The sequence below is a fragment of the Glarea lozoyensis genome, assembly GCF_000409485.1.
Source record: "Glarea lozoyensis ATCC 20868 chromosome Unknown GLAREA2, whole genome shotgun sequence".
In the NCBI taxonomy this organism is placed as follows: domain Eukaryota; kingdom Fungi; phylum Ascomycota; class Leotiomycetes; order Helotiales; family Helotiaceae; genus Glarea; species Glarea lozoyensis.
This window is the reverse complement of record NW_007360994.1, coordinates 1,035,395-1,048,323: the sequence shown is the minus strand read 5'-3', so window position 1 is coordinate 1,048,323 and position 12,929 is coordinate 1,035,395. Positions and strand designations below refer to the sequence as shown.

Sequence of the window (12,929 nt, the reverse complement as noted above, 5' to 3'; positions counted from 1 at the left end):
TATGAAGTTGAGTGTCGTAGGCATGTTGGAGTGTTTCGTCGGAGGATGGGATGGAAAGAGGGTGCGGGAGAGCTTCACGTTAGCTGCTATGAGTGGTCGTTGACAGACGTTGAAGGAACCGGCTGTGGATAGATTTCCTGGACCAATCTTCCAGAGAGTTCATGACGTTTGAGAACTGATAAGGAAATACAGAATACATCGAATAAGAATTAAATAGAAGTAAATCCGAGGAATTAAGAGACGTCTTCTGACTTTGTCAATCTGTGATTTTAGGTCTTCATCTTCTCCACATCACAAGTCCTTTTCACCAATTCCATTCTATACGGAAACTAACATGGCAAACTGAACCCGAATATCTCACTACTTCCAGGGTGTCATTGAAAAGTCTATTCGTCTGTCACCGAACTGGATAGCCAGCTTTTAACTCAAGTAATAGATTCACAACATAGACCGTTTTTTCATGTATTCATGTAAACAAACATACCACTCCACCAAGTATGATAAGAGCAGCACGTCTTACGCTAACAGGTTTATATACCTCGAGGCTGCTGACTATACCTTGGACGGGTTTACCATCACTGTACCTGAAGAGCAGTAGTTTCGTCAATTTAAAGTAGTATATTTATGGTGTCCGTGGTATCGAGTTTTGAAGATCTTGGTTATTTTTTTCATCGGAGTTCGCCTATTGAATAGGGGGAACCGGGCCGTCTGGTGCGTCGTAGGGCTGGGTGAAATATGCACGAGGAGCGAGTTTGCAGCTGGGATTAAAGCATTACGTTGACCGGAACTTGAATGTAAAGGTCTGCTGCTAGTACTGCAAAGTTCAAGATACAAGACCAACAAACACTCCCCACCGGGGCAACTACAAATGCTAAGTAATCTACCCGGAAAGACACAGGCACCTGGGCAGATGACGCTAAAATAATTATATTCTTGAATCAGGTCTTCCTACCAATACAACAAACAACCTATCTAATAACATTCTCCCTCAACCCACTAGTCCTCAAACTCCTCACCTCCACCCCACCCAACCCACTCTCAGCACCCCCAAACATCCCACCCACGGCACCTCCACCGCCCCCACCCCCATTACCATTACCCATCCCCTTCAACCCCAACGCCGCCCCTAAGCCTCCTCCGCCCTTCCTCTTCTCCACCCCCGCACTTTCCAACGCCAGGCGTACTTGATCCCCCACCCCATTACCCACGCCGCTGTCACCACTACCTCTCCTACTACTAGCACTCCCCTGATCCCAACTCTTGCCCACCGACAGCAAACCTTTCACGCCACCAGCTTTTCTGGTGGGGAGATCGCTAGTACCTGCGCTACAGACGTAGAGGAGGTACTTGAGATTCGGTAAGGTCTGTCGGATATCCAGAACCTTCAGACCTTGAGATTCAGCTAGTCGTTCAATGTTTTTATTGAGAAGAAAAACGCCGTATTCGAAGCGGAAGCGTAGAGTGTGTTTACTGTACAACGGAAATGTGCGCTGGTTATCTTGGAGAATGGAGATGAAGTCTTTGATTATGGATCGAGAGCCGTAGGCGGTGATCGGATATGGTAGTGGCACATTGAGGTAGTACTGTAACATGTCGACTATTCGTGCAACGTAGCCTAACGCTGCGGAAACGTGATCTTCGTCTGCATCATCGAATTGCGAATTTGGCAAAGGAATTCCGCAGATGGTAAATAGAAGAGGTGAAGTGGTCGGTTCAATAGGAAATATGTTGAGAAGTTCCTCGCATATCCGCCGCCGTTGCTGGTGAATGTCGGTGGTAGTATTGCCAACCATAATCCGGCACTCGCTGAGTTTCTCTTGGGCATTATTGATATCCATTAGAGCTCGTGCTTGTATCTCTTCTCCAGATTTGATAGCATTTCTCCGCGCTATAATCGAGGTGGATAATTCGTTACGCTTTCGAATTGACTGTTTAAGCAATTTCCGTTCTGCATTAAGATATTTGTTTGCCAAACTTGCTTCCTCTCTCGCTTGGGGCGATTCGTCATTTGGCCTGTCCTTTAGAACCGCATTAATCTGGTTCAACAGCTCCTCTCTCGTAGCAAGAGCATCTTGTATCGATTCATCCAAGTTCAGAAGCCTCATAAGAGCACTGTATGAACTAGTTGGGACTTCTGGCGCAGGTTTCGGTTTTGGTGGCTTCGATGCCATATCCATAGTATAAATGCCATCTACCAATTGGAACACAATGGTGTTTTCTTTGAAAGGGTGATTTTCCAGCGTCCCGATAAATTGTAACGTCGAAAGATTGACCTCTTCTTCGAGTAAGAGCACGAAATCCTGCCGTTTTACCCAAATCCGCACTATCACTGTATCCTGCCTCGTAGTCGAGGGTCCCAAAACTGACAAATCAAAGGATCGAAAGGTCGGATTCATAGCCTTTTCGATCACCTCGCTGATATATATTGGATCCTCCTGCCCGGAACAATGCAGGGTGAAGAACGTATCGGCCATCCGACTGTCTATAACATCTTCCAGTGTTTTCTGGCGCGACCCGGGGCTCGCACCTACCCAATTCGAGCTGCTTCGGCGCGGCTTGGGTGGCCGTCGCAGACTTCCTGAGGAGGCCGCATGATGAAGGGCAGGTTCCCGGAGAGCTTGCAGCTTTTGGGGGGTCTTGTTGATGGCGGCATCGTCAATTGTATGGCCGCGCGGCCGTGTGAGGGCAAGATTTCGAAAGTATATGCCTTGGAGATGTCGAATCTTTCGGTTTGTCGGAAGTAGGAGAGGTCGCGATGGTTCGGCGACCATTGTGAGGGAATGGGGTTGGCATGGAGGTGGTGTAGATGTTCTGCGGGAGGAGAGGTCCGAGGTTGGCGAAATTAAGCCGACAGGGCTGATCAACTTGAGGATAACCAATAGGGGAAGCACAATAATTATTTATACTACAAAGATCTCCTCCACAAAAGTTACAAGAGTTTTATTTCTCACAATCAAGAGAGGCACCTTTTTCTTTTGACATTACGACTTAATCTGTTATCTCCTTGATCAGGTTTTATATTGGACTCACTGTAATACAAGAACGAAATCCATACAGCAATGACGTAGTGAGTTAGTTTATCGTCATGAAAATCAGCAACTCAAGATTTCCCGCCAGGCTTGAAACCAAATACCATAAACGATGAGGCTCGCATACTGTGACTTACAACACTAAGTCTACTACCTGGAACAATTCGCAGACAATCCCGTATGGACAACCTCGATATGTGTAACCAGTAGCATCACAAATCCACTCCTCCCTGTATCATTTTTTTGGAACCTTTGGTTTGATCACATCCGGCGCAAAATGATGCACCAACACCTTATTCTCCACATCTCGATTGAAAGCGTATCCCTTACTCCAATCGTAACCTACGGCATAAGCCCATCTCGACCCATTGCTGTTGAAAGCTGTTGCTGTAATCGGGCCTCCAACCGAGGGGCTAGCTTTCAGACGGCTTTTGGACGCCATATCCCATATGTTAAACATTCCATCCGAGCCTGCTGTAGCGAAAACCGCCTCATGGATCGGGTGAGGGGAGACGTCGTTTACGGCGTAGACATTAGTAGTAGACCTGTATGTTTTCGCATCCTCGCGTCGGTGACATCTGAATGAGAAGCATTTGCTGAGGCTGTTAGCGGGAAATGAGATGGAGTTGAATTACTTACGACGCCTCCGAGGGTGAAACCGCCTGATAGGTTACCCTGCCATCGATACCTCCGACCACAAATGCTTTGGCGTCGCGCGAACAGGCTACCACTCTAGTTTGGTACTTGAGAGGAGAGTCCCGGGTTTCTGCTATGAATCCAGGATTTTTGAGGTCGATGATATGAAGATCTTGTGAGGCAGTGCCGACAACAAGTACATCTTTGTTGACGTCCATTGAGTATACTCTTTCCTTGCAGTCAACAGTTGCAACCGCCGCAGCCGTTCTCAAGTCCCAATACTTGATGGTTCTGTCCCAGGACCCAGTGACTATCATAGGAGCATTGCTATTTGGAGCCTCAAAGAATCTCACGCTTTTGATTGGCATTTCATCTGGATTAAGTTAGTATATGTAATTTTCCTCGTTGGCTCGTTCCAGAGCTGAGAGCGGCGTCAAGGAATGCAATCCTCTCCCAGTCACTTCACATAGAAGCCAGAAAGAGACGACCAAGGGAAAGAATTCTTACGGGCAGCGACTTGTTGAGCTGGTGCTCCTGTCATACCAAGATCCAGAAGTCTGGCTGTTTTATCCGCACCTGCGCCAGCAATCTTTGATCCGTCCTAAAATTGATTAGTCGTTGCGAGCACAGAAAACCCAATGGATACAAGTGCGACTTACCACTGACCAGTCACAGCTTAATACAGGACCATCAAAATCGATCATCGCTCGCCCTTCGCCTGTTGCTACCGACGTCATATCGTATATCCTCACCTTGTGATCCCATGAGCCTACCCCAAGATAGTCTGCTTTTGACGACCATGACAAAGATGAAATTGTGTCTCCTGGGGGTGAAGCTAAGGTCGCGTCTTTGCTTAGATCTAGGCCTAATATATCATTCGAATGCCCAAAACCGGACATATTGGAGATAGAGAAGAGATGAAATGGTGGTTTGCGCGGATGGACGATATGAATTTATGTGGTTGGAAAATAAACATGACTTACTGGGATAGGCAACCTTTTAAGGGAAGGATATTGGTGAAGGGGAGATCGGTGAACCGAATATGACCCAGAACCACGCTCTGCTTCATGGTGAATTATTATCTCGGATTCGTGGTGAATTTTCAAAGGAATCCGAGAGCCGACAAGGGATGAAGCACCACTAGCGCAGGCACCTGAAAGCTTTGGCCAGCTCAAACACATGTATGCGCAAACAATGATTAGCACATAATGAACGTAGCCAATAATTACCTACTAAGGTAAGCAGCTTTCTCACGCGTCTTTATAGTATACGCAACTTGAAGGTGTCTTGCAGTGGACAAAATAAATAGCGGAACCACCTTACTATTCTACAAACTTAAAGTGTATGTTAGATCAGTCAAGCAGCTTGACAAAATAAATAGCAGAACCACCTTACTATTCTAGAAACTTTAAAGTATATGTTAGATCGGTCAAGTAGCTTGAATAGGAACTTGGTCTTAAACATAATTGACAACGTTATGATTACTTTTGAATAGTTGACGAAATATCGTAATTGCGTCAACTGCTCTGAGCATATATCGTGCTTCGACTGCCACTTCTTGTCCGCCGCGGGGGTGTATCAAAATCGCAAGTGCTAATCAACACCAGAAAGGGCCATAGAATATGAATTAAACCTTTGGCTGTCGCGACTCCACCAGATGTAATATATTGGAGACTTTTTACCCCACGGTAGTTCATGATATTGAATAAGAGCAACGTGTTGTTGCTGTGGGTAGAGTGGCATAGTGGGTTGAGTTTGGTAATTTGCATGACTTTTCACGTGAAGAACGTTATGAGACCGAGATGTATTTGCGCCGAAAATTGTGTGTTGAGTATCTCTGCTTCTTTTAAAGCGATGATATATATATCAAGCGTACGGTTTTTGGCGAATGTTGACGCCTTGTACGACTTTTAGCCATATCTGAACCGAGCAGTGTGAAATATTATCCACTACCAACTACCACTCTGGCATTCATCCCATGAGGTGTGTATTATGCTGAAATTCAATGCTGTCTATGTTGAATGCCGAAATAAACCCAACGCCAACGAAATCGCTTTATTATGGTTCCCAACACAGGAACTAATTTGGAGTAACTTTGAAATCATCCCTCAGCAACGTGTGAACAGGTGCATTCAGTTTGTCTCTGCCTTTCAAGAAATCGATTTCGAGTATAAAGAGATATCCAAGGAGACTTCCGCCCAACTTCTCGACGAGTTGTCCGGCAGCAGCCGCAGATCCACCTAGAAAGGTATTAGAAGCTATTTTCCCTATGTTGAGGCGAGACTACATACCGGTTGCGATAATATCATCTACCACCAATACTGACTGGCCCTTTTTGATAGCATCACTTTGGATTTGGAAGCCATCAGCGCCATATTCCTTATCAAACTTTGCTTCGTGTGTTGGCCCGGGCAGCTTTCCACGCTTCCTCACAGGTGCGAATCCAGCTCCCAAACGCAAGGCTAGACTGGGTCCGAAGAGAAAGCCCCTCGCATCAAGACCAACGATAACGTCAGGCTTGATCCCGTTGTTATCGGCGAGGACTTGGAGCTCAAGCGCCCGAACAAGTTTCGTATGAAGCGCATGGTCTGCGAAGAGGGGTAGAATATCGATAAAGTCGATGCCAGGAATAGGGAAGTCCGGAAACTGTCTCAAGGCGGCACGGAGGCTTATCTTTGTACTGGCGAGTTCGGAGGCACTGGCGGAAGAGGAGGAGGGCTCGGGCTGGCGTCTCGAGGAGGCATTTTCGGGCGATGTTGGGTCGTCCACGGTAGTGACAGGTTGGGTTTGGCCGGGCGCGGTCATCGTGAAGAAGAAAGAAGAGAGAGGGAGGGAGGAGGAACTCGGGAGGATAGGTGAGGTGATAGTGGTGGTAAGATGCAGATAAAAAAAATATCCTGGTTGACCGCCGTGGATTGGCCGGAGGGGTACAGGTGGGCATATAATTGGGGGTGTCAATAGCAGGCAGGGGGACAAGGAGGGACGAGCACGGCAGCAGAGAGGAGAGCAGAGCCACGGCAGAGATGAGGAGCGGACAATCGAATGACACATGAATCACCCAAGCGCCTGGATTGATAATTGTACAATTCCGTGAATGGGAAACGACTTTACTCAGCTCGTCTTGCCGCCGAGAACGCACCTGGAGACGTAGAGCCAAACGATATGCTGGATGCAGACGGCAATGCGGTCAAGCTGGGTCGAGAAGCTCAGAAGCAGCGGATGTTGCAGGAGTAATGCAGCCACAGACGATGGAGGGGCAGTCTTGTTGGCGTTTGTGGTGGGGTGGGCAAGCGTAGAAAGATATGGGTGGATTGGAACAGCTCCATCGTAATGAGAAAGAGGTGGGAAGCAGGAGGCGAGGGAAGCGAAATATATTCTTTCGAGAAGATGAAGGCAAGCCACCACCAACCGGAAGACTACCAGCACATTTTGTGCTTCTGCACAGCTAGATGGATGGGGAGCCAGACATAATCCCACCTTGGTCGATGGCCTCTGTCGTTCAAACCTGTCTGGCTATGAAGACTCGAGCGAGCTGCCATGTATCGAGGTCACTTATCATGTTGACCATAGGCCACCACCGTAAGCACAATCATGCTCGCTTCCCAGCAGTACAGGTACCACCTTGTTTAGGTCTAGAGGCACAATAGCTTTGTTCTAAAGTATCCGCATAGCCTTACGATTTAGCCTCGATTTAGGTGACTACGGATGTGACTAGGCGTAGACTTCTCCGATAGGGAGCACGGCTCGTGGAGGACAAAATAAGTGGCAGTCGAAACACAATATTTCTTCGATTAAGTTGACGACATTTCGTATATTTAGTGGTTTGATTTAGAACATTATTACTATTCCGTCAATTATTTTAAGTAAGCGAGGTTTTTTAAGCTCGATTCGACTTATTCTTCAGCCTAAGATTAGTGGTTAGGTGACTGACACTTATTTTGTCCTCCGCGAGCACGGCTCTAACCACACTTTTTCATCAAGGGAGAACCTGTGAACCCGTCTTCCTCGACGCTCAACGCTTTCTTACTTCGAAGTAGAACAATTATCTGGTCAGACCCCCAACCTCGCTCTGACAATCATCAACATCAGTTCACAGCACACAACCGGCGCCGTCCCACCTTTACAAGATATCACAAATTTATTACGATGACACAATGTTTCACTCACCATTTCATCCATCCGGCCTCCACCTCTCCCCGGTTTCTGGTCCACGTCCATGCAGCCGACAGCTCCACTGCATCAGAACGCTGCAAGAAGCTCTTGTACTTTCCGACTCGAGGGGTTTCCAGCGCAAAGCCAGAAGGAAAATTCATTGAGCCGGAGGGTTATGGAACTTCCACCACCAATAGCAGTCTCCATCATGCTCATGCCCAGCTTCGAGTCTACTCCTGCGTCAATTAATTGACCACCACCAACCATCAGCTTCCAACATTCAATCAACCGCCCCACGCTGTTTCTCATTCTTGTGGCTAGACCGCCATCCACCAGGCCCGATTAAAAAGGACTCTCATAACGTCTTCACATGTGTTGCCTCTCTTGCGGCATGCGAATGGCCTGCCTCATATGGATGATAAGACATACGATATTTACAACCCGAGGATGCGTGAGGACATACTTGCACTCTGGGCAATCCACGTGTTGATAGCTACTTTCAAGTTGAGGGAGCAATTGCCAGGCTCAAAGTGGTACGGTATACCAGGTACCATGGGTCTGCTGGCGATCGTCGACCACGATCTCTGTACGACGGCAACCTCAAGCAGATCCCAGTCCGGGAAATTCTTATGCTTTGGCCGGATGTGTGCACGACATTCCTGCATCTTAACCGTTATCGATAAGAAAGGAAAGGTTCAAAGTCTTGTATCTTCGTATCGACTCCACGACCGACAATTTTTCTTCTTGACCGCTGGTTCGGGGCACGCATAGGACCGGCACATCAACGGTTAAGCACCTTACCGACAACTCATGAATCAGATACTCCTCGCCAGGGAAGCCTAGGCGGTTGACCTACGAAATACTCTCGTAACTGTACCCAATCTGAAACTACCAGATAATCTATAAGAATGTTACGACTCTGTACCAGTGATTCAGTCACGTGGTCTCACCCAGTTACTTGATCCGCACATACAACAGTTGGACTCAAGAAGTTCAGGATTTATTGGAAAGGTAAGGTTGTCTTGACGTACGCAAACCCTTATGCTTTGTGGTCTTGACTCCGGACTTGTGTGGTGTCTTGCAGTTTGCGAAATTACGAATAACACATACCCCTCTCGAACGACTTTCATGCTTTGCACCCAGTACGGCAACCACAGGGATACTACTGCATACAGCAGTGTGCCAGCGGCAAGTCTCCTTCTGTCGAGAAAGTTTACTGGACCAGAAAGCATTCAGCGCTCTCCACTGCAGTGGGTTGCTACTCAAAGCCCAAGAGATTTTGTTCAATACAATGCAATAATGTCTTCGATGCACCGCCTACATTACCAAGCGGGTGCCCAGACATGGTACGACTCCGGAAGATACCACAATTGTGTTCATTGAATTCCGATTTGTTTTAGAAGATCTGCCCTGCTTTTTTCCGGTCGTTGATCGTGCGAAGGTGTGTTGAGCTTTCAACTATTATCATCTACAAGCGGTTTCGACTCACAATCAAGGCGACAAATGTCTTATGATTCTTCGAAGCAAAGAATGATTAAACAAGAATCTTTCATATGTAAACCACTTGATCACTACATCAAGTGCTGTCAGTTGCTGGTAGTATAAGAACAGTACTCCGCTCTTGATTCAGTCCCCCTCATAGTACGTCAGTTTCCGCACGCCAAGTTGACTGTCCACCGTGTAGCAAATCCGGCAGATATCCCAAATCGAAGGAGGTTTCTCAATGATGTAGGCATTGAACCATCTGCAACAAATATTGATGAAATTCTCAGTCATTGGTAATCTATGCTATTGATGCTTTTGTCTTCTCGTTACCTGCTGAGTAGAGCAACCAGGTTTGGACTGTTCTTCCCAGCCTCCTTCAACTTCATCGACAAGTAGAATCACTAGATCATCAGAGTTCTACTAACAAATAGCCACCTAGGCACCTTTCATCGCTGACTGTAATACCGCACCTCATATTGAGACATCCTCGCGGAGGACAGAATAAGTGTCCGTCACCTGCCTACTACTCTAGACTAGATAAGTCGAATTTGAATAGAACATTACTCAAAATAATTGACAGAATATGTGATATTATTCTAAGTTAATCCATTAAATATGCGATATTTCGTCAACTTATCGAAGAAATGTCGTGTGTCGACACCCACTTGATTCTTTAGACTCGATCCACGTTCATAGCAACGACTCTGATATTTGTCTACTAGGCATCACTTACTCACTCATTTATTGGAAACCCTCTCGCCAGACGGAAAGGCTTCTCGGACACAGGCCTTGGTAGGAGTTTACTAATGTTATCGTTATGTACTAATCCTCTATATATGTAGGGACATCAGGTTTTCGATGTTGGCTTACGCACAAGCCGCAACTATCACTAGCATTACGCTCAATTTCGCACCCTCAACTTATTCTACCGTATCTGCTAGATATCCGAACATATACACATACATAACAATTTTCCAAATATTGTACCTCCCAAATGCGCTTTCCATCGACACCTTGCTCGTATTCAATATGATGGGTCCACGGCCTCGGCTCAAAAGCCACCACCGTCGCCACGTAGAATGAAAGCATCATTACGGAGATGGGATCGGTTGTAGTGATAGAACAGGTTATCAAGCCAACCCTTCCCTGCAAAGCCGTCAGTATCCAACCTCAAAACTCAAATATTGACACTTACCTAGACGTCTCAGATACACCTCGCAAACATCACACAATCGCAACGGACAACTCTTGCACTTTTCTGTAGCCAAGCCAGGACAAACCATACACTGCTTCTGTTTCGGATCCCAGACTACATTCCCAAACCCATCTTTCTCTGGACTCACTTCAATTCTAATAAATTGCGTATGTCTGTGCTTGATAATAGTCAACTTCTCCTCCACACAAGGCCTACAAATCATGACCTTCTTCAAATCAACCTGCGTCCAAGGATTCCCTCGACAAAAGTGTAAACCGTGAAAGGGCTCAATGTCCTGCTTATCAATTTGACTTGTGGTATTATGTGGCGCGGGTTTAGACAATTGGTAAGTCCTCGCGATCTGCTTCAGTCCTTGCTCGATGACGGTTTCCTTCAGTGGTATCCCAGTAGCCGCACAGTGCTCCTTCCAGAAGTCCTTGTAAATGTACGGGGTGTCAGTGAGTGGTGGTTTGCGAAAAGTCGCTTCTCTAAAGTTGTCACAGGAGGCGTAGCAGGTTTCGCAGAATACTCCAGATGCGTCCGCGGGTAAGCACATTTTTGCATTTGATATGCCGTAATTGCAGGCGTACAAACAGAACGAGCAATTCGGCGTCTGAGCTACGAAGACTCCGAATTTCTCAATTTCGAACTCCTGGTCCGCGGCGAGGACTCTGATATGACCCAACGCTAGATCCTGGAACGTAGGTGTGAGCCTGTGAGATCCAGAGAGTTCGCGTCGATGAGTCGCAACGGGTGGTTGAACTGGTTGATCGGTCACAGATTTCGCAAATACTTTCTTCGCAACCTTCAACAGCCGAAGTGATTCCTGCGGATCATCATCATCATTCAGACCCCTCTTCCTCGAAACCACACTCCCCCTCAACACCACCTCAAGATCCCTCTCCCTCTCGTCCATCCTCCTCGCCACGTCAATCTCCCGCACAGTAGGCACATACACGCTCACCTCTTCCTCCAACTCAGGCACCTCATCCACGCCCGACGTACTCTCCCTCGTGCCATTCTTGCTATTCGCACCTTTCTTGCGGATCCGCTTCCTAAGCGGCCCCGTCGGTTCGGTATCCTTCAGAAAGCTCGCCGGGTGCGCGAAGCCGTTTGCTGGAGACCGCGTCGCGACGGTGGGTTCTTGCGAACCGGTCTGCGGAAACGGAGATGGTGCGCGCGAAGATGTCAGACTGGAAACGCCGCTGGTGCTTTCGGGGTAAGTAACGAGTGAAGGGGGTCTTGCGAACATGGCTTGGTGTTCGATTGGGGTGCGGATTCTGGGGATTTGGGGTGGGAGGGGGAGGCTTGTTGGTGGGTTGGTCGCGGGTTGAGGTATAGACGTTTCTGGCGCTGGCTGTGATGGTACGGTGGTATTGGTGGGATGTGGATGAGGTTTCTGAGCGTCGTTTGTGATGTTCTGAAGGACAGGACTTGATGATGGAGTTGGAAGTGACGGATCTGGAAGTGGTGGGTTAGACATTGCTTTGGCTTCGGTGGTGTTCATATCTGATTGCGAAAGCACCTCTTTTCTCAGGTGTGATTAAGAGATCTATGTCGAGTATCAATCTTCCTCTGTTTTGCATTCGATGTCTTTGGATATGTTGTTATGATTTCTGAGTAGACCTCAGAACGCCGTCCGCAATTTTCTCCTGGTGAACTTCCTGGATGGTCGAGCCGACAAGATGGTTTTATGTCTAGTAATAAAGATTGATAAAGTTGAGGATGGAGTCAACGTCTCTCAATTAAGTAGATGGCATTGTCGCAACTTTCAAAAATTCCTGGCCATAAAAATGGATGTGAAAGAATGAAGATGAAGTCCTGGTCCGTATGCGAAGCCATTTGCTGGAAAAGTGAAGCCACACATTCACTTTCGCGCCTGGCACATGGGGCACTGGCCGCTGTTGCATCGCTTGATCTCTTTAATTGAATACATTCGTTGCGGAGTGCTTTGAATATTGTCATTGATCAGTCTTTGTGTGAGAAGTTTTATGGTGAGAAGTGTCTATCATCCTCAAAGATTGAAAAACATTGAAAAAGGCGCGTAATCTCATGATTTCGAGCAGCCGCCGTTTAAGCAAGCAGTCTTATGTGATTTTTGATGAGATTGCTGTAGTCTTTCAGACTGCTCGTGTTGATCAGATCATCGGCGGACGAAATATGATGTTTCTTCAATGTAATCGACGAAATACCGCGTATTTCGTCAATCATTTTCAGTAATGCGATGCTCCTGGCCTCGTAAAATGAGTTGGTAACTGAGATTCCCTACCGGCTTTATTTTCATTCAATTTAGTAGATCATTCAGGGATTTCTCACTATGTCGTCTGCGAGAAAGTGCAGCAAGCGTTTAAATGTGCATGGAGTGCTGAGCATTAAATATAAATGATCGCGTGCATGACCTGATGAGGCTCATAATATTGGTGTAGGCATTC

At 47.0% G+C, this 12,929-nt stretch overlaps 4 protein-coding genes across 4 annotated transcripts; all 4 read right to left on the bottom strand.

Moving 5' to 3' along the window:
• Positions 1-968: 968 nt before the first annotated feature.
• GLAREA_03679 (uncharacterized protein) lies at positions 969-2,771 on the bottom strand (the record flags this gene model as incomplete). The annotated part of the gene is made up of 1 exon (XM_008083932.1): positions 969-2,771. The coding sequence occupies one exon, from the start codon at positions 2,769-2,771 to the stop codon at positions 969-971; it is 1,803 nt and encodes a 600-aa protein (XP_008082123.1).
• Positions 2,772-3,264: 493 nt separating this feature from the next.
• On the bottom strand, positions 3,265-4,564 carry GLAREA_03678 (WD40 repeat-like protein; the record flags this gene model as incomplete). Its single annotated transcript, XM_008083931.1, has 4 exons — positions 3,265-3,625; positions 3,669-4,038; positions 4,173-4,266; positions 4,325-4,564. The coding sequence occupies 4 exons, from the start codon at positions 4,562-4,564 to the stop codon at positions 3,265-3,267; spliced, it is 1,065 nt and encodes a 354-aa protein (XP_008082122.1).
• A 1,180-nt stretch (positions 4,565-5,744) lies between these two features.
• GLAREA_03677 (PRTase-like protein) lies at positions 5,745-6,470 on the bottom strand (the record flags this gene model as incomplete). Its single annotated transcript, XM_008083930.1, has 2 exons — positions 5,745-5,905; positions 5,957-6,470. The coding sequence occupies 2 exons, from the start codon at positions 6,468-6,470 to the stop codon at positions 5,745-5,747; spliced, it is 675 nt and encodes a 224-aa protein (XP_008082121.1).
• A 3,883-nt stretch (positions 6,471-10,353) lies between these two features.
• GLAREA_03676 (uncharacterized protein) lies at positions 10,354-12,004 on the bottom strand (the record flags this gene model as incomplete). The annotated part of the gene is made up of 2 exons (XM_008083929.1): positions 10,354-10,448; positions 10,498-12,004. The coding sequence occupies 2 exons, from the start codon at positions 12,002-12,004 to the stop codon at positions 10,354-10,356; spliced, it is 1,602 nt and encodes a 533-aa protein (XP_008082120.1).
• Positions 12,005-12,929: the final 925 nt, after the last annotated feature.